Source organism: Mustela nivalis (genome assembly GCF_964662115.1).
Source record: "Mustela nivalis genome assembly, chromosome: 7".
Classification (NCBI taxonomy): Eukaryota; Metazoa; Chordata; class Mammalia; order Carnivora; family Mustelidae; genus Mustela; species Mustela nivalis.
In genome coordinates, this window is record NC_139026.1 from 64976970 (window position 1) to 64996414 (window position 19445).

At 34.4% G+C, this 19445-nt stretch overlaps 1 protein-coding gene across 7 annotated transcripts in view; it reads right to left on the reverse strand.

The window, feature by feature from the left end:
- CCDC91 (coiled-coil domain containing 91) overlaps nucleotides 1-19445 on the reverse strand; it is a 367817-nt gene that overhangs the window by 102516 nt on the left and 245856 nt on the right. For all 7 annotated transcript variants that reach the window (XR_014314001.1, XM_082739675.1, XM_082739674.1 and 4 more), the window contains 3 exons: nucleotides 16801-16893; nucleotides 16626-16694; nucleotides 13397-13573 (listed from right to left, as the gene is read on the reverse strand). Coding sequence is in view for 6 of the 7 variants with exons in the window: in XM_082739675.1 (XP_082595801.1) it covers nucleotides 13397-13573; nucleotides 16626-16694; nucleotides 16801-16893 (339 nt within the window). In the remaining variant the exon portion in view is untranslated. The remainder of the gene's footprint in view (nucleotides 1-13396; nucleotides 13574-16625; nucleotides 16695-16800; nucleotides 16894-19445) is intronic.

Genomic DNA, 19445 nt, shown 5'->3' on the forward strand with positions numbered 1-19445 from the left:
TAGTGATATGCTCAATGTAAAATATTAATAGAATAACCTAATTCTATAATGTAATGAATATGCTCAATTAAAATCATATGCTCATTGACAATATCAATATTTGATAGTACCTACCTGCATTAGGCATTTTTAAAGATGATATATGTAAAATCTCATAACATATCAGCATTAATGAGTTTTTAGCCATTTTTCATGATAGGTGTATCTCACTCTGAACCACAATTAAGCAAAATGTTATCTTCACCAAGGAAAATCCTATTGTCACTGGATTTATGTTATTAACAAATATTATTGGGGCATGTGGATGGCTAAGTTGGTTAAGTGTCTGACTCTCAGTTTTTGGCTCAGGTCATGATCTCAGGATCCTGAGATCGAGTCCTGTGTCAGGCTCCATGCTCAGTGGGAAGTCTGCTTGAGATTCTCTGCCTCTGCATCTCCCCCTGCTCAAGCGCTCTCTCTAAAATAAATAATCATTAGATTTTGAATTTAATCAATAAAATTTATAAAGTTTTTACCCTCTTGTTATGTAAGCACCTACATAATATTCTTGATTAAGCCTTGATAGGCCATAAACCCTGTAACTATTACTATATGATCCTCTACAGAGAAAGACTGTCAATCCCTGATTAAGGTCATGATTCTCCAAGTTGGCCACCTGGGCTGGACTCAACTGTACAGTACTGTTAGTCTTGGCTGGGGTCTTCCATGCACATGAAGTCAACTGTTGGGGCTGATGTGGCTGCCACTACTGAGTAGCCTCAGGTAGGAAGGCTTGTTTCTCCTTCTTGTGCTCTCCCAAGCTCTAGCAGACTAGCTCAGGCATTGTTACCTAGCATCTGGACAGAGTTGCCAAAGAATGTCTTCTGATGATCCTATGTTACTTCAGCCACATTATACTGGCCTGAGTGAATAAGCATTATGAACTGATTCCCAAATTCTTATCTAATTGTCCAAACATCATCATCTCAGTATATTCAAAGATATCAGGCCTTCTATTATGTTTATTGCATTGGAGACATATCTCGTGGACATATTTCCATACTGGATTGGTTGTTCTCTAGGTCTGTTACATAACTGTCTAATTTGGATCTCTCTCAGGTGTATTTCTGGAAATTCACTACATGGCTCTTGAACTACAACTCCAGCTTTCTGGATACCATTGAATTCTTCTTTCTTGGTTTACTCCTTTGTTTTGACAGAGTACCTCCTGTAGGAGATTCTTGAGAAAAGGCACATGGGAAATAAAAGTTTTGATATTTCCTTTGTCTGAAAAATGACTTTATTCTACCCTTACACTTAATTTATAGTTTGGCTAAGTGTGGATTTCTAGCTTGGAAATTTTTTCAATTTTAAAGGTTTTTGAGAAGTTTGATTTTGATACCTCTTCAATTGTCTAAGTTTTTTTTCTTCTCTAAGAAGTCTTACACATGTTCTTTATTCCCATTTCTCAAAAATTTCATGACAAACCTAGTTATAGGTCTATTTAGAAACTTAGGTCTTACAATCTCATGCTTTTCATGAAAAACTCATGTCCTTCAATTTGGGAGATTTACTTTAATAATAATAATACTAAAAATACATTATTTCTTGCATTCTGTTTTCTGTTTTTCAAGAATCCTTTGATTCAGCTAATGAAACTCCTAAGCTGGCTAATTTTCTCCTCTTTCCACTCCTATTTTGTTTTTGTTTTTTGAGGGTTTTTTTTTTTTTCTTTTTAATATCCTTGTCTCTGGAAGACTTTTACAACTTCATCTTTTTTTTTAAACTTTCTAGTACATTTTAGATTTCTAATCTTTTATTTGGCTTAAAAATAGCATCCCCTTCCTGTTTCATAGATGTAAAATCTTCTCTTACCTTTAAGAACCTTAACAAGTTTCTTTTTAACTTTCCACACTTTACAGAGTGTTTTATTTCCTGTTTTTCAGGGAAGTTTTCTGTTCATACTTGACTATTTGCTCGTGTTTAAAGAGGAGAGCACTAAAATGCTGAGTAACATCTCTGTGCTTGCAGTTGTGGTTTATGGACTGTGATCTTAATAACAGAATAATCTGGCTCGGTTGTTTCCTTGGGGCAATTTCTGATACCAATACATTTAGGTCTTTTATCTTGGGCTGTCTAAATTCCTCAGAAAAGAATCTTCCAATTTCCTGTCTGGTTGTAGACATTCTGAGAGCTGGGTTGGAAAAATGGCTAAGGTTCTCCATAAGTAGTATGAAACTTTTCACCTTGCTCTGCCCCCAACCCCATGTCCACTTTGCCTTGGTTATCCCTGGTCCAGAGACCCTACATTTTATTTTTTTCCAGAGAATTAACCTAAGGTTTCTGTCAGATGTGGAAAAAATGTGTGGGGGCCTAACTGCTTATTAAATAGACTTTCAGTCTTTCCTTCTAGTTGAGTTCTCCCCTTCATTCCCACATCCAGAAGTTTCTGGTGCCACAAACAAGCCTTCAGGAGTTTCTACAATATATACTGGTCTTCTCAGTTTCTAATTTAGGGTTCCATTTCACTACTTTTTATTTCAGTGGAGTTTTAGAAGGAGGTGGACAAAAACGCATATACTGTCTGTTCTTTTTAACAAGATATGTGTTAGGAAAAATGTATTAAACTTTTTACTTGGAAATAATTTTAGATTTACAGAAACTTGCAAAGGTAGTACAAGAGTTCTCATACACATTTTACCCAATTTCCCCTAATAGTAACATCTTACATAATTATGTAAGGTGAAAAGTTTCATACTACTTATGGAGAACCTTAGCCATTTTTCCATCTTACATAATTACCTTACAACATTTATCAAGACAAGAAATTAACATCACACTATGGTGAATGCTGTGAAATGTGTAAGCCTGATGATGATTTACAGACCTGTACCCCTGGGACAAATAAAAACTATTTGTTAATAAAAATAATTTTTTAAAAATAAATTAATATCACACAATAATAATAAATAGATTATAAATTTTATTTGTATTTCACCAGGTTTTCCACTAATGACTTTTTTCTGTTCTGGGATTAATTCAGGGTAAAATGTTGCATTCAGACATCATATCTCATTAGTCTCTTCTAACTTCTGACAGTTTCTCAGTCTTTCCTTTACAACACTTTTCAGGTATTTTGAAGAAATCTGGCTTTCTCTCTTTTTTTCTCATAATTAGACTAGGGTTCTGATTTGGGGGAAGAATACCACAGAGCTGAAGCATGCTTCTCATTATATCGTATGAGGGGAGTGTGGCCTTAAACATAATTTATCACTAGCTGTGTTAACCTTGATCATTTGGGTAACATGGTATCTGCCAGGTTTTATGGCTATAAAGTGAAAACATTTTTTCCCTATTATAATTTATTCAATTAGACATGAACAACTAAGCCCAGCCAATACTCAAGCAGAGGTGAATTAAGTTTTATATACTGGAAACAAGTGTGTATCTACATTTATTTCTAAAGATACATGATTAATTTTAGACTATAGTTTCTTCTATAGCTATAGAACTGTTCCGCATTTCTAATTCTTCTTGCTTCAGTTCTGCAATTTATATTTTTCTTGACAAGTTTTCATCTTGTCTAAGCTTTACAGCTGATTGGTACTAACTGATTTATATTGCTTATATCACGTTTAAAATCTGCATTTCATCTATTTTAGGTCACTTGATTCATTCTGACAATGTTCACTAATAACATCTTCATCAATCTTGTCAAAGATTTGTGAATTTTATGTCTTTTTTAAGAAATGATAATATTTTGAAACTTTACAATTTTTGTAAATTTCTGTCATAAACTTTATTTCCTTCCTATTTTCTTTGGATTACCCTATTCTTTCTTTTCAAACTATATTAGTAAGTTGGGTGTTAGCCCATTCTTTTCCAGTCTTTTCTATTTTCTAATACATGATTTAAGACTATGATTTTCCTTTGAAGCATCACTTAGATGTTTCTCACAATTTTAAGTAAATAACTATTTTAATAATGACTACATTATTTTTCCTTTGTGCATAGCTTTAAAAAAATTTGCACATACTGAAATGCACGAACCTTAAGTGTATGTACAGCTCAGTGGATTTTCATATACACATACACCCATTCGTCTACCACCCAGATCAAGATAAAGAGCAATTAGATATTGCAGAAAGTTCTCTCATGCTTTTGCCCACCAGAGATAACCACTATTATAATTTCTATTCAAATGCCTCAGCCATTTGTGCTTTATCATGCATCTCATCCTTCCTCACACTGGAGCAATTTATGCACTTGACACATTCCCTAGTTCACTGTAAGGTCACTGAACACAGTGGCAGTTTCATTCACATTTGTAATCTCTGCAAAAACTATCATTTGTCATGCTTATAGCAAGTATCTGATAAGCAGTTCCCTTGGACATGCCATGCTTTCTCTGGTGGAAGTCAGTTCCCCTTAGCCTTCTCCTGTGATGATCAAATGTACTCCTTCTGCACAAATCAGTCTAAGCATCATCAACTGTAATGTTCCCTGAAATGCTTTAGACCTTCCACGTCTTTTCACAGGGTGGTGGGTTTAGTTGTTCAAAGAGCAACAACCTATATTTTATATCTCAAAGCACTCCACGACTCACCACTGTAATAGCTGCTTTACCTATCTATTACCAACTTGAGATCTCTTTGTAATCAGGGATTATATTTATTACAGTTCATATTCTTTATGACTAGAAGCTAATATAGTATCTGGTACAGAGTACAGATGCACAATTCAAATTCATCTTCAATAAATAAGTCAATTTGTTTCTCCAATGCAAAGAAAATCTATTTAAGGGTAGGGATTGTAACTTATATATGTGTTCCCCAGAGCAACTGTGTGGTGGGAGCACCCTAGAGTAAATCTTTCCAAACTTTCTCAGTTCACAGCTCCCTTGTTGCCTCAATAATTTTTTCTACCGTGCTCTCCAGGCCAAAAGAAATACCTAATTGTTTCATTTACTAACTGGTTATGTCATAACACAGGAGCCATTTGAAAAGTTGATATACAAAAACTGAAACACAAATACTTTAATTTCATCTTTAACCCAAATTCCTTATTCATAAGAGTTCTGTACATAGCAGGAATTTCATAGCTTCCTGGCATAAGATCAGACAATGACACTCTCACTTCCTGTTCCACAGGGATATTTGCACGATACTTGCTTTTTATCACAGTAACCCCCAAACCTAACATCACTACGACATGATGTACTAGAAAGGAATGTAAGACAAATCAGTACTGCCAACCTAGTAGTTTAACCTGGTTTCCAAAAGATCCCAAGTATCTGTGTGCTGCCCTCTAATACTGAAAACATCCTGCAGCACCCAGGGCACCTAGATGCAGCTGGGAAACTACAGCCTTCCGTAATCACAATAAACCTCCACTAACTGTTTGTTATTCTTAGCACTCAGCTAGGTATTAAAATGACAAAGGTGGTTAAGATGGTTTTAATAATAAAAATAATAATAATAATAATAATAGTACTAGTGACATATCAACACCGGCAGCCATCTGGGCAACAACTCAGACTATGTTCTAGACACTACATGAAGTAAGTGAATGAACTTCAGCTGGGTCTTTATTGATGACTCATCAATGATACTTATAATTAAAGTTTCTGGGACCTAACAGAGATCTGTGTAAAAGACACAGCAAAGTTAAGCAAACTATCTCCTTAAATCATATGTTTTAAAAATGGCAATATAAATATTTTAAAAGGGGTTTTACAGTAATTATTTCTAAGAGTGCATTTTCAATGACTATAAGAATGGCTGATTTCCGGAATGTTAGTAATTAGTTATAAATCTGTGGACCTGGAAATTACCATGTAACTATAATGACATGAAAGTCAAACATCCCCTAAACCAAAAAAATGACAGTGGAAATTATATTTTCAATATATACATTCTTCAATCTTCCACCCAATCCATTCGTCAAAATCCTGGATAAAATTTCTTGGTAGATAAATTGTGATTTGGTAGCTTTATACTGTACTGAGTTAAATTTTTATTTTACCTACTTCTTCTAACATATACCCCCCCCCATTAAATAGAAAAAAACTCATTTTATGATAGTCCTTCAAACAGGTGGAGAATGTTACCATACCTTTATTTTTCTCTTCTCTCAACTAAATTTTCCAATACCTTCTATAGTTGTGACAAGGTTTCCTGCTCTGTTACTGATCTGCCCACAATACTTTTTTACATGACATTTATAGTGTCTAAAGCTGTTGCATAAATCTCAGTTTTCATTTTAAAACGTTTCCAAGGGCCTCATAGCAACTCTGTAAAGCAGGTATTATTAATCCCACTTTACAGATCTGAAAATGGAGTCTCATACATTTTTAAAAAGTGGTCAAGGTTACTTCAGCACAGGCTAGGACTCACACCCAATCCCACCTACTTCTTGGCATATTTACTTTGGTAATCAGTTATTCTTTTGATCACAGGGTAACAGAAAATTCACGAACTGACTTTAAAAAGAATTTGCAGCCTCACATGAAAGAACTAAGGGTAAGCTTCCATTAGTGTTCAAGTGATGTGATCAAGGATGCAAATTTCTCCATTTCCAATTCTTAGCTCTGCCTTTCGGGTAGGATCCGTTCTCATAATAGTTTCTACACATATGGTCCCAAGGGGGTTATTAACAGTTCCAAGGATTTTTCCCATTTTCTTACTGTGAATGACAGTGTTTATATAGCTGAGGAAGCAAGTTCCAAAATGGAGCCTTACAGCCTTGACTCAGAAAATGTGTGAATTCTTAGAACCTGCTAACATAGGGGTAGGACATAATCATTATTAGCCTACGTAAATAAGGGCTTATGCATAAAATTAGAAAGTAGGTTAAATCTCACCTAAACCACATGGCTAAGAGATAGAAAGAATCACTTTGGGAATGGAGGAACAGTTGCTAAAGGAACACAAATAAATGTCTAAGATGATCTCATTCTGATTTGGCAATATCTCTCTTAAAACATGGATATGGAAATGAATGCAATGCTTCCATCAGACCAGTGAAAGAAAGTATACGACTTTACCTAAAAATTCTATTTGGAATCATGCATCCACTCATCACTTTACTGCAAATCTATACAAGCTGTTCAAAGTAATCCTTTGCTGAAGCTAAATGTAATCACTCTTTTTTTTTTTTCCTCCGATTACTATTTCCTTGAATAACAATAAGAATCACGTCAGTTTGGCACCCCATAGACAATCTGATTAATATGTTTTTAAAGGATGACAACAATCAAAGCACTGTTTTTGGTGATCCCACTTTTGGTAAAATGTATCACTTAAAGGCAGCCAAAACTCTAACAGAGCTAAATTGTACTGATAGAGATCAAATACATTTTTAAAAGATTAATATGTCTCCTTAAAACAATGTTGGTTCTATACCATCTTATAACCTATTGCAGTTTTCAAGACTCAACTCCTACTTCTGGGGTGCTTAAATCTAGGGGAGAAAACGGAGAAACAGAATCTTTAAAAATAATATGCCTAGTGGTATAGTTATATACTGAATGTCAAAGAAGAGGAAAGAACACTTGATTTAATCTAAGAAATGTAAAAAGTTTTGTGGAGTAAAAAAAAAAAAAAAAAAGCTAAGTTATTAGATATGAGTGGGTTTTGCAAGTTAGGAAAGTGATGGTATTCTAGGCTGAAGGTACAGTGTGACTAAGGCCCAATGCCATCAAACAGCATGATATGAATACCAGCAGTCTGGTACTAAAAAGCACGAAATGTGAAGGAGAATGGCAGCAGATGAACTGAATAGGTAGGGACCAGGTCACTGAAAGTTTCTGTTTCATGTGCTGACAGATTTATAGTTCATGCTAAGTAGCTTGAATGTGATCCTGTAGGCTATGGGAAGATACTAAAGAATTTAAAGTTCATTCATTTTCTTATTCCAAATTGAAAGGGGACAAAACTGGAAGCCAAGAAACTGATGTAGGTGGTCAAGATAAACAATCAGAACCACGATGAAGTCAGTGATGGCAGGCCAGAGGTTTGTACACTTAGGATTCCATCAGGTAAAATGGAAAGGTTTTAATGTATCAAAATGGGGTTGAGAGAGGGAGAGTTTAGGAAAATCTCCAGTTGTCTGGACTGGGAAACTTGGTAGATAGTTATCTCACTGAATGAAAATAGGAAATATAGCAGGAGGGAAAGGTCTTCGGAGATGAGAAGATAATTGATGCACTATTTGTTATTTGTCCCTAAGTACAATAATTTTGAAAAAAATGTGATTAAGATTTTACCTTTAATTAACTAGGTGGCTATCAAAGTTTTACAAAAAAAACCTTTCAAACAAACTAATGAATCAAAGCTAAGTAAGTCAATACAGAAAAATTATTTCAGTGTTGTGAAATTATCTGGCCTAAGCTAAAATAGAAATGCTATTTCCTTTTTTAAAAGAAGGGTCAGGTGGCAATGCTGAATTTCTTAAAGAAAATTTAACCACTGATTGTAATGTCTGTGGCTTTGGGGGAAACATAACCCCAAATTACAGTGGCTGTGGTTATAAACTATTATGAAGAGCTTCCAACGTCAGACATCGTTTAAGTGTCTGTATGCCCTGGAGTCCTTTTACAGGACTTTGCTAGAACAGCAAAATTAATGACTCCTCTTTTTGCCCTTTTTGGTGTCAGTAACAAATGTACTTTCCTTTTGTTAACAATTTTCAAGGGACACAGAATTCATTTACTATGAAAACCAAAAAACTCAGAGTCATTAACTTTCTTCACTCAATCCACACACTGACTTAGTCTTAATTTATGATGAAGGCCAAACAAAATTATCTATCAAATCAATTCAGAGAAATATGTGCCCCAATCCTTAGGAATTGCATTTTCTGTCATAGTTTAACATTATCTCTTCAGTTAGTGCCAGTATTAACACAGAGAAAATCTATAGGTAAATTATAAAGCCAAAAAGCTCTTTGTCTTCCTTACTTTTGTCAGAGTAATTTTAGTTACTTGAGTTTATACTGTTTTTCCCTTTGCAGAACTCCATCTTTTTCCTTATTTCTAGTGTGACTTAGTGGTCAATATTGCTAATTGCTATTAATTCTGTTTTATTTTTGGATAAAATAAATTTTATTTTAATTCTTTTAATTAACTTTGAGTACTATGAAATGACCTGAATCTTAGAATTAAAAAGATAGCTTCCTAGCTTTGATAATGTCAGTCCTCTTAGTCAGTATTCAAACAGTCTGTAGTTCCCCAGACAGTATTCTTCAGGCTGTATGGGTACAACAGACTAGGGAAGAACGAAGGGAAGGAATGCGTGCTGGCCTTGGAAACCAGACAGGTGGTGGGCAGAGGGTGGTAGGAGCTGCTGTTTAGACTCATAACCCTGAGCTTCCTAGAAACTGGAATGAAGCTCTGGCCACTTAATCTGGGTAGCAGTGTGATACAGAAAGCACCAGTAACTTCAATACCTTCACAATATTCCCTGAAATACAACCCTCCTAAGTATGAGACTATTTCCACTATTACACAGTTAATCTGACGTGGCCATATTTTTCCTAGGTAGAAGATGGCTACATTCAGTGAGAGAATAAGTGGAGGCTTATAAATCTGGAGAAATGATCTCCTTTAATTCTTTTAACATATTTATACTAGCAGATTTGTCCTTGTTAAGTCCAATATCAACGTATCTTCCATTGACTGCTTTGGTTTTGCTGTACATGAGCCATACCTTCTTGTTTCTTTGCATATCTCCTACTGTTGATAAAAATGGACATTAAAATAATATAATATAGCAATTCTAGAAATCAGATCTCTTTCAGCTCCCAGGAATCCTTGTTCTTGTTGTTATTTGTCTAGTAACTTTCCTTGACCTAATTCTGCAAAGTCTGTATTTTTTGTCATGTATAGCCATTGAGGTCTCTGCTGGGTTAGCCAGGTGGTCAGCAAATAATTAGATAGTGAATTCCTTAAATACCTTGAATTAGATAAGCGATCCATCATTTTACCAGGGAGTGTGGGTGCTGGGTAACACCTTTAAAACTGCCAGTTTACAATTCTGTCTCAGCCTTCACTTTTTGCTTGAACAGAATCAAAATCAGTCAGTGGTGAGAGATTAAGGTATTCTCAGGTCTTTCCTGGGCAGGTGCACAACCTAGTGCATGTGCATGGCCCTCAAGAAATCCAGGATTATTTTTATAAGTTGGAGCTTTTCAAAGCCACCTATAATAATCACATTTCCCAAATGTCCCTTTTAAGTTTTTTGGCTGGGCTTGTTTGACCAAGTGGTATTTCTGTCTCAGGCACAGGTTAAATAATTGCCACTTACTGTTTTTCACAAACAATATGAAGATTAGGGCTCTCCCACTACGCAGGCTCTAAGCAAATGGGGACTTTCTGGGAAGCTATCAGATAGGTCAAACCAATTCCCTGGAGAAAGGTTTTTTTTGTATGTGTGGAGCTCCAAATTTAGTCTGCCCATTCCAGTGGCTTCTACACTGCTGTTTTTCATAGCTATCATTGTTGTGAAGCTACTACTTTTTAAATCTACTATGCAACTAGAGAAAAGAGGGTGGTAGTAAAGCAAGCTAAAATCTACAAATCTTGATGTTCTTAGTGAGCTTTAACTATTTTTGCTGAATAAAATACTCCTTGGGTTACTGAAACCTTTGGTTAATATTCAGAGTTCTGAAAAAGTTGATTTTGTCAATTTTGCTAGTGTTATCACTCCCTCTACAGAGAAGGTAATTTGCAGAGATCTTTAGTCTATCATTCCTGAAGTGCTTAGACTCTCCATTTCTAAGAATATCAGTATTTGTTCAATTGCTTTTTAGTACATTAAGTTTGCAAGTTTGAACATTTAATCTACCTGTACAAAGCCCAGAAAGAAATGGGTGGCCAGTTACAATTATCTTCAATCTTTTCTGGGTTAATTAGTTAAGATACTTTTGAGAATCTAATTAAAAACTATGGACCATTTCTGCAGAAAAGTCTATACATATCCATAGTTTTGCAGAATTTCACAGACTTGTATGGGCCCCTTTCCATGCAACTCAGATTAAAGCCCATTATTTGTTATTTGCTATAGTAACTTATCCTACTTAATTTGTACTATCATCTTTATAGATCTATGAATTGCAGAAAATTTTACATCCTTCTGTATTCCAAACTTATCCAATGGTCTACCTGTTCTGTATCCATAACAGTACCATACAGTTTTAATTACACCAATGATCTTTCTGCCACAGAGCCTTAGTACTTGCTATTCCCCTGCCTAAAACATTCTTTCCCCCAACAAGTCACAAAGTAAACTCCTGACTTCCATGCAGGCCTCAGCTCAAATGCTGACCCCTTAGAGCCCTTCCCTGACTCCCCCGTTGAGGTTCCCTGACTCTCTTGATGGTGCCCAGCTTCATTTTAATTCACGACACTGAATACTATTTCACACTCTGTTAGGCTTGAATACTTTCCTATCAGTCTTCTTCACAAGAAGTCAGGCAAGTTGTTGGTTCTTTTCTTACTATTCCATCACCAGAAATAAGTACAGTCCCTGGGAGATGGCAGGCAGTCACTCCAATTATTAATGTGAAACACTGAAAAGTAAGTCTGACCATGTCAATTTGTTTGCTTACCCTACTGGCCTAAATAAACCAAAGATAGGAACTTCATATGGCTCCCAAGAGAAGTAATTTGTCAATTTTCTAAACTAGAGCTATGAATCTCTAAGGGGCTAATGGAGTGACAATTGTTTGGTTGTAGTTTCTTAACTGCAACTACATGAAAATGAAAGCAGCTATTTAAGAAGACAGAATACACTTGACATTTACGACCTCGCATTTGAAAGCCCGAGAGTCGGAAACATTGTTTTTCTGTTATATATGTTCTCTGTTCAATTCCCTTAGCCACAAAGCAGTTAAGCACACACAGACACACATACCACACACACATACTCACTTTCTCACATGCACCTAAAATATGGAAACATTTGGAAGAAAATAAATACAATGCATTTATTCATGACAGGCTTGGATTATCTTCACAGCTCTGAAACTGTGGCAAACAGATGTTAAAGTATATCATATATTATAGTGTTTTCTGTAGGCAAGAATGCTCCTGACAAACCAGCAGAGAATTATGCCTTTTATGATATATACTTTTCTGTTGGAGTGATGAACATGTGCAGATTTATTCATGCCCTCTTGCCCAAGTTCATGGTGACTAAGAGTCCACATCTATGTGAGGTTAGAGGAGTGGTCTGTGGCCACAAAAAGTTTTAAGTAAATGCTCCCAAGTCAGAATTTAACCAAAGATCGTGACCTTACCAGCATCAAATTCCAACCAACTGACAATTAAACATCTTATAAACAATATGTGCTCAATATGTATTCAATGATACTAACAACAAAAGAATTACAAAGTAATCATTACTCCAACAGAAAAAAGCAAATAAATAATAAAATAAGATCTGTCACTACACTACTGTTTTCTTATGACAAATACTACAAAAAGATGTTTAATTTTTATAACAAATGGGTGACTATGTGCTTGACAATAAAATTTAAGTGACATTTTTTTTTAAAAAGTACGTAACATTTATCCTGGATATTAAAAGCATTGACATTTTTAAGGCTTCATGAAGATTAGCTAACGAATTGTAAGAAAGTCTTCTGGGTTGTTTGGTAAATGTTAGGTGCTTTAGCTACATTGATAATGCATGACTGAATAAACAGTGGTAGGGTATGTAACACTTTTATCATGGAAAACAAAGACTTCTACAAATGTTATTTTTTGCTCTTTACACTTCTTTAAGGGGGAATTTATTCAGGTATTTCAGTGCCTCTGTTACGAAAAGACTAGAAATATGGAAAATAGAGCCATGCAAATTCAATTATGGAAAATGAAAGTACTGTAGTTTTTAACTGTTCACTTAAGTAGACAAAAGTTATTTTGTATGTAGGCCATACTTGTTGATACATAATACCGTTTATGAAACCACAGGGATCATCTGTGAAGTGCTACTAATTATCAGTACCAGCTACAGATCATACAGATACATAAATAAGACATAATTAAGAGAATCAAACTGTTTTCTACCTATATATATTATTTTGCATTGATTGTGTGTGTATATGTATGTATTTGTGAAAAAAGAAAAAAAAATTAAACCGGAGTTTTGTGTAGTTGCAATAACTAAACATAAGTTTGGATTCTGACTTTTTAAAAAAATGGTAAAAAGATAAAATTATAGGATTTGCAATATCAGAAAGTAGAAATACACTGATACATTAAAAATTATTAGTTTAAAATATTACTATCAAAGGCAAAATAATTAATACTGATATGTCCACTATGGTGATTTTAAGATAAAATAATAATAAGGAAACTTCATTTTGAGAAAAATAAGGAAAAAGGAAGCATTTACAAAGAGTGAATTTTACTAACCTGACTTATTTTTCTTTGTTCTTGTATAGCTTTTTGAATTGCCTGAGATACTTTTTCTTGATCTTTTGCATGCTCAGTCTTCCATAACTCCCTTTCTTCAGCATGAGCTTTTTCCAAATTTTTTCTTTCTTCTTCTATGGCTTTTAAAACTGCATCCTTCATTGCTTCTTTCTCAAGCTTCAAAACAAATAATGACAAATGAAAATATTTGAATGAGTGACTGCATAAATCCTTGAATAAGGAAGATTTGGGTTAACCTAAAAGGTACAAAACTTGAATTCTATAGGGTTTAGTTCTGACGCTGTTGTTTTTATCCATACTTAATAACTGGTGTAAAAATCAAATCAATTACTTGTTTTTGTACAAATATTCATACATTATTTCCAAGGCACATTTAATATCACAGAAACTAAGCCTTAACTTAAAGTAGCAGTTTCAAACTATTTGGTCTTAGAATCTCTTTACATTCTTAAAAATTATGGAGTACTTCAAAGAGCTTTTGCTTATGCTGGCTGTACATATTATGATCACCGTATTAGAAACTGAAACCAAGACAAAATAAAAATATTTATTAACTAATTTTATATTAACAATAAATGCACTGTATATTAATGAATATCTTTTATGAAAAAAATAACTATATTTTCCAAAGTGAAGAAGTGAGAAGAAAATCTGTGGACCTCCTTAATACTTGACTTAATAGAAAACAACTAGGTTCTCGTATCTGCCTTCTGTATTAAATCTGTAGTATGGCTTTTGGTTTAAGGACATAAAGAAAACTCAGTCTCACACTGATATGCAGTAGAAAAGGGAGGAGTACTTAGTAGCCAGTTTGGATCTTTGTAGATATTGATGGTTCCCTATCAAAATTTTAACACAGGATAGTTCTTTTTTTTTTTTTAAGATTTTAAAAAATTAATTATTTAATAGGGAGAGAGACAGCAAGAGAGGGAACACAAGCAGGGAGAGTAGGAGAGGGAGAAGCTGTCTTCCCACCAAGCAGGGAGCCCAATGCAGGGCTGAATCTCAGAACCCTGGAATCATGACCTGAGCTGAAGGCAGATGTTTAATGACTGAGCCACCCAGGTGCCCAACACAGGATAGTTCTTAAAGGGTAGCTGCAGTAAGGAAAATCATATAGTTGCAATGAAATTTTTGTATTCTGCCACATTTTCTTTTCTTGCACTTTAAATGAGTCCTTTATGCATGAATTTCTTAAGCATTTTTATTTGGAAAATATTGATTCAGTATACTATGCATCTCCCCTAGAATTTGACATATTTCATTACATCATAACAAAAACAAAGGTCACATTTGTTAATATAACCATCAATCTCATCAGAAAAGCCTTTAAGGATCTGAAAGTAGATACAAATTTTCCAAAATTCTAATTTTGCTTTAAAGCTCAACTTTTATCATGGGCAACAAAAACAGTTTTCTGGAGATGCTGGGCTCACTCTGTTTACTTTGGAGAAAATGTTTGCCAAATACTAAAGTCTGCATAACCCCTGTTATCCAGTAAAATGGTTTTCCATGAAAACTGTTGACTTTAGTTGCAGCTCAAACAGGAGAATTTCTCTCAAGACAACGTCATACTTTGGGATGTAGTAATGTCTATGGTCCTCCCATTTTTGATGCCCACCCTTTTCTCTTTCTTCCAGTTGGCCAAATTTGAGACAAATTATCAAAGTGAGTTACCATTTTTTGAACTCCTGTTTTACTCTGTAATTCTTCCCTGAAACTACTCTCTTACTATGCTTACCAAAGCTCTCCATTTTGTTAAATCTAAATAACATGTTTTTTTTGTTTGTTTGTTTGTTTCAATCCCTACTTTTCTTGACATCAAAGTGACCTCCTACATTGCTGACTATTTCTGTTTTCCTTTTCTTGGCTTGCATAACAGCATGCTGCTTTTACTCTACTTATATGGCTGACTCTGTTCAGTTCTTTGGAACTTTCTCCTCTCTCTCAATTTTAAATTTTGGAGTTCTTTCAGGGTTCAAGCCTAGTACCACTTGTTACTCTATTCTCTCCAGTGAGGTGATTATACATAACAATAATTTCCATGGTTACCATTACCATCTGTCTGCTGAAAAAAGAAACAAACTTTATTAGCATCTTCAAGTCATTCCTTTCTCCTCTGAGCTGCCAGGTAGATTTAGTTGCCTACTTGCCTTGCCATCTGAATATATCATGAGCACCTCAAACTCTATACCAAAGAAACAGTACCACCTCCATGTTGTTTCTGAGGCAATACGCTGGTGGTTCCCAACTTGGCCTCCTTCTATATTATCCACCCCCAAAATATATGATAGTTCCATCTCCTATTTCTAGAATTTGTCTATTTCTTTCCTTTATTACTACTACTTTACTTCTGTCACTCACTCTCTTTTACACAGACTTTGGACACATTCTATTAACTTTTTTCCTTGCTTCTAATTTCCCCCAAATTAATGTAAATTATCATTATGTCATACCTACACTCAAAAATTTCAATGTGTCTGCCCTTATCTATGGAATAAAATTCAGACTCACAATTCAGAATACTAGCCACCCTTCAAGCTAATTTCAAAGTAATTTATTGTTAAAAACTCCTGGCACAGAAGTACTCTATATGCTCATAATAACTTAATACATTCTGCCAAACCTTACTGGTAATAAGTAATAACTTACATGACTGTAAATTCTTTAAGACAAAATCATAGTCATCACATTGCATGGTGATGTGCAAATATGAAATTTTCAAAATATTTGCTTACTAAATTTAAATCTAAATCTCAAATTTAGTGCTATGTTTTGTTGGCATATGTATATTTAATAACTACAGATACACTACTTAGAAATATTTCAAAATTGGCTTTAAAAGTCACATATCTTTTTACAAATACATACTTACATACACATACATTATTTGTGATGATAACTGTACATACCAAGTACTTACGAGTGTCACAACATATATTCTCTTTTAACAATAATTACCTAAATCTGCAGTATTTCGATGTCATTCCAGTCCTGTATAATGTAAATTTAACCATAATACATATAGTAGAATTCTAAATTTAACAGGAAAAACAAGAAAGAAAAAAACTCTGATTTTTCTGTATGAGGTTTTATACCAAAAAAAGTAGACTGACTTATACCAAAAAAGTAGATTGACACCACTAATGAAGTCAGTGTTTAAATTCCACTTACTTACAAAGAAACCCAATATTACAGACAGAAATACCTTTGCAGCAGATACTAATGCCTCTTTATTTCTTTGCCTTTCTTCCTCCAAACATTTTTCCAGTATTTCCTGTAAATGAAAAGACAGTTGGGTAGACAGTAAATGTATTATTTGAGATAATTATTTGAGGGAACAACACATTCTTTCTACACTCCGAGCAAACTTCAAGTATTACCTTCTGTTCTTGAGACTGCTGAATCAAAGCTTCCTTTATTTTTTCTTTCAGCAGTTCCTTCTCTGTATCTAGCATTTCAAGGAGCCTCTGATGCTACAAGGAAAGATAAAGAGACTATGATTATGGCTCTGAGACCAATAATCTATCAACAAGGAGTATAGCTCGTGGAATTCACTGGCCTGGCCGCACTGAAATAGTCACTAGAGGAAACAATGGGTAGATTGCTGAAACGAAGACTTACCAAAAAAACCCCATTCACCTTTTTCCAATCAGCGCAAAAGAACTTTTTGTGGCCCCAAACTCAGCAACGTACATGACATGAGATCTAACTTAGGCACACTAGTCAAATTGGAAAATAAATCAGAAAATGATAAAATGTCTTTAATCAAAATTAAATTTAGAAAAACTACTCACTAAAGTTATTAGTCTACAGCAAAAGAAGCAAATAAATAATAACTGATGTTTGATGAATGATCATAACATATTATTTGTGTTTCTAGTAAAGCATTGTTAAAGAAATGGAGAGGTTATTTACTGTTCTCACTCTAAGATTCAGAAAATAAAACAGTGACAGGAATTTATTTATGTGATAGCTAATGTTACAATATACAGAATTCATGTATTTACTTTTATTCCAGTGTGCTAGCAAAAAAGCACACACAACCATTAGCCAGTTTTCATGGATTGGGCACTTGGATTTGAAAGTTTTCCAAGAAAATTCAACTTTTGTATCATCAAGATCTTCAACAGAGAGAAGCCAGATACTTGTTCTACAACAGTGCTTTTATGAGGAACAAAACCAAAAAGAATATATATATTTCTACTTACAAAGATTTCACATTCAGTTACTAAAGGGCAAAGAAGAATATTTTCTCCAATTCCTCTGATTTTGAAGCCTCTTTAATACTTATTTGAATATCCAGTATTTTAAAATGGATCTATGTCTTTCAATGTTGTTCTGAGTTAAGTACTTTTTAGGGAACAGTCCACATGAAGAGTAAGTGACCAAACAGCCATGTCTAGTTAAGAGAATCTATTATTCCTATTTTTTTTTAAAGATTTTATTTATTTATTTGACAGACAGAGATTATAAGTGGGCGGAGAGGCAGGCAGAGAGAGAGGAGGAAGCAGGCCCCTGCTGAGCAGAGAGCCCAATGCAGGGCTCGATCCCAAGACCCTGGGATCATGACCTGAGCGGAAGGCAGAGGCTTTCACCCACTGAGCCACCCAGGCGCCCCTATTATTCCTATTTTTAAATATAAATTTATTTTTTACCTTATTTTTCAAGAAAATAAGAAAAATCACATGATGTGCTTTTTCATTAAAAAAAAAAAATCCAAACTGTGATACAAATTACAACTTGATTATGAGAAATTACTTGTACAATATCAATTTGGGAAAAGCAACTGACAAATCAGTAGACTTATCGTATGCTAAGTTCTGAGACTTTAATTTCATATTCTTTTAAGTCTAGATACACATAAATGTCATTGAATCAGAAAAAAAAACACATAATCCTACTTCAAATACACACACAAGAAAAAAGTTTAAAAATGTTATACCAGGCAAATAATTAGATTTAGAAATGATAAATACAATTCCCGTATGAAACCAAAAAATACTCAGTTTAGGCTTTGTGGTAGGGATAAACATAACGAAATAGAAAACCAATAAAAGCTATCAGAATTAAACTAAACAACGAAGTTTTCAGAGTCATTAATAGCTTTGAAAATCATTTCTTCTTAAAAAGAACTGTTACATTAATAAGTCAGGTTAATGGAGATCATTAAGTAATTAATTGTAAGTAGGCCAAGTTTTTCCAGTGGTCCAAGAACTAGTTAAAGAGGGTATGTTAGCTGAAATGACAATGTAGTATTTAGAAAATTCATTCCTGATCATTATTTCTTCATTCTGACAATACACTATAATAGAAGACTACTCTTGAACTTTCTTCTATAAGAATAAACTCAAAATTACCATTGGAAATAAGTATCCTACATAAAAGATACTTTAAGTAAAATCATCCATCTGCTTGAGAAAACACAATTAGGTTACTGAATTTCTTATACATACAGGTCATGATAGCTGATGCTTTGGGGGCATTTTTTAGGTTTCAGAGATTGTTAAAAGGGCTTTACATGTAGTGGTACCACATTAAATCCACAACAAACTGCTAAATCAGGCAATATTCTTCCTCATTTCAGATGAGTGGCCCGAGACTTAGAGAAGTTATGAAACTGCCAGGTCTCTAATGAATCACTTCGGCAATGATCCTATCAGTATACTCATTATCAACAGTAATAATTACCTACTAGCTAAATGTGGCCTCAGCATTGCCCTGATGTTACCCAATATCTAAAAGCTCCTTATTACAAGTTGTATGTCAGGTAAAACCTCACTTGCATTTGGTTTTAAAAGCATTTGACTAGGGCCACCTGGGTGGCCAGGTTGGTTCAGCATCTGCCTTTGGGCTCAGGTCATGATCTCAGGCTCCTGGGACTGAGCCAGGCATTGGGCTCCCTGCTAAGCAGGGCTCTCTGCTGCTCCTCCTGCTTGTTCTCGCTTACGCCCTCTCTTTCTGCCAAATAAATAAATAAAATCTTTAAAATAATTTGACTAACCTATACTTCTGATTTTTTTTTTCA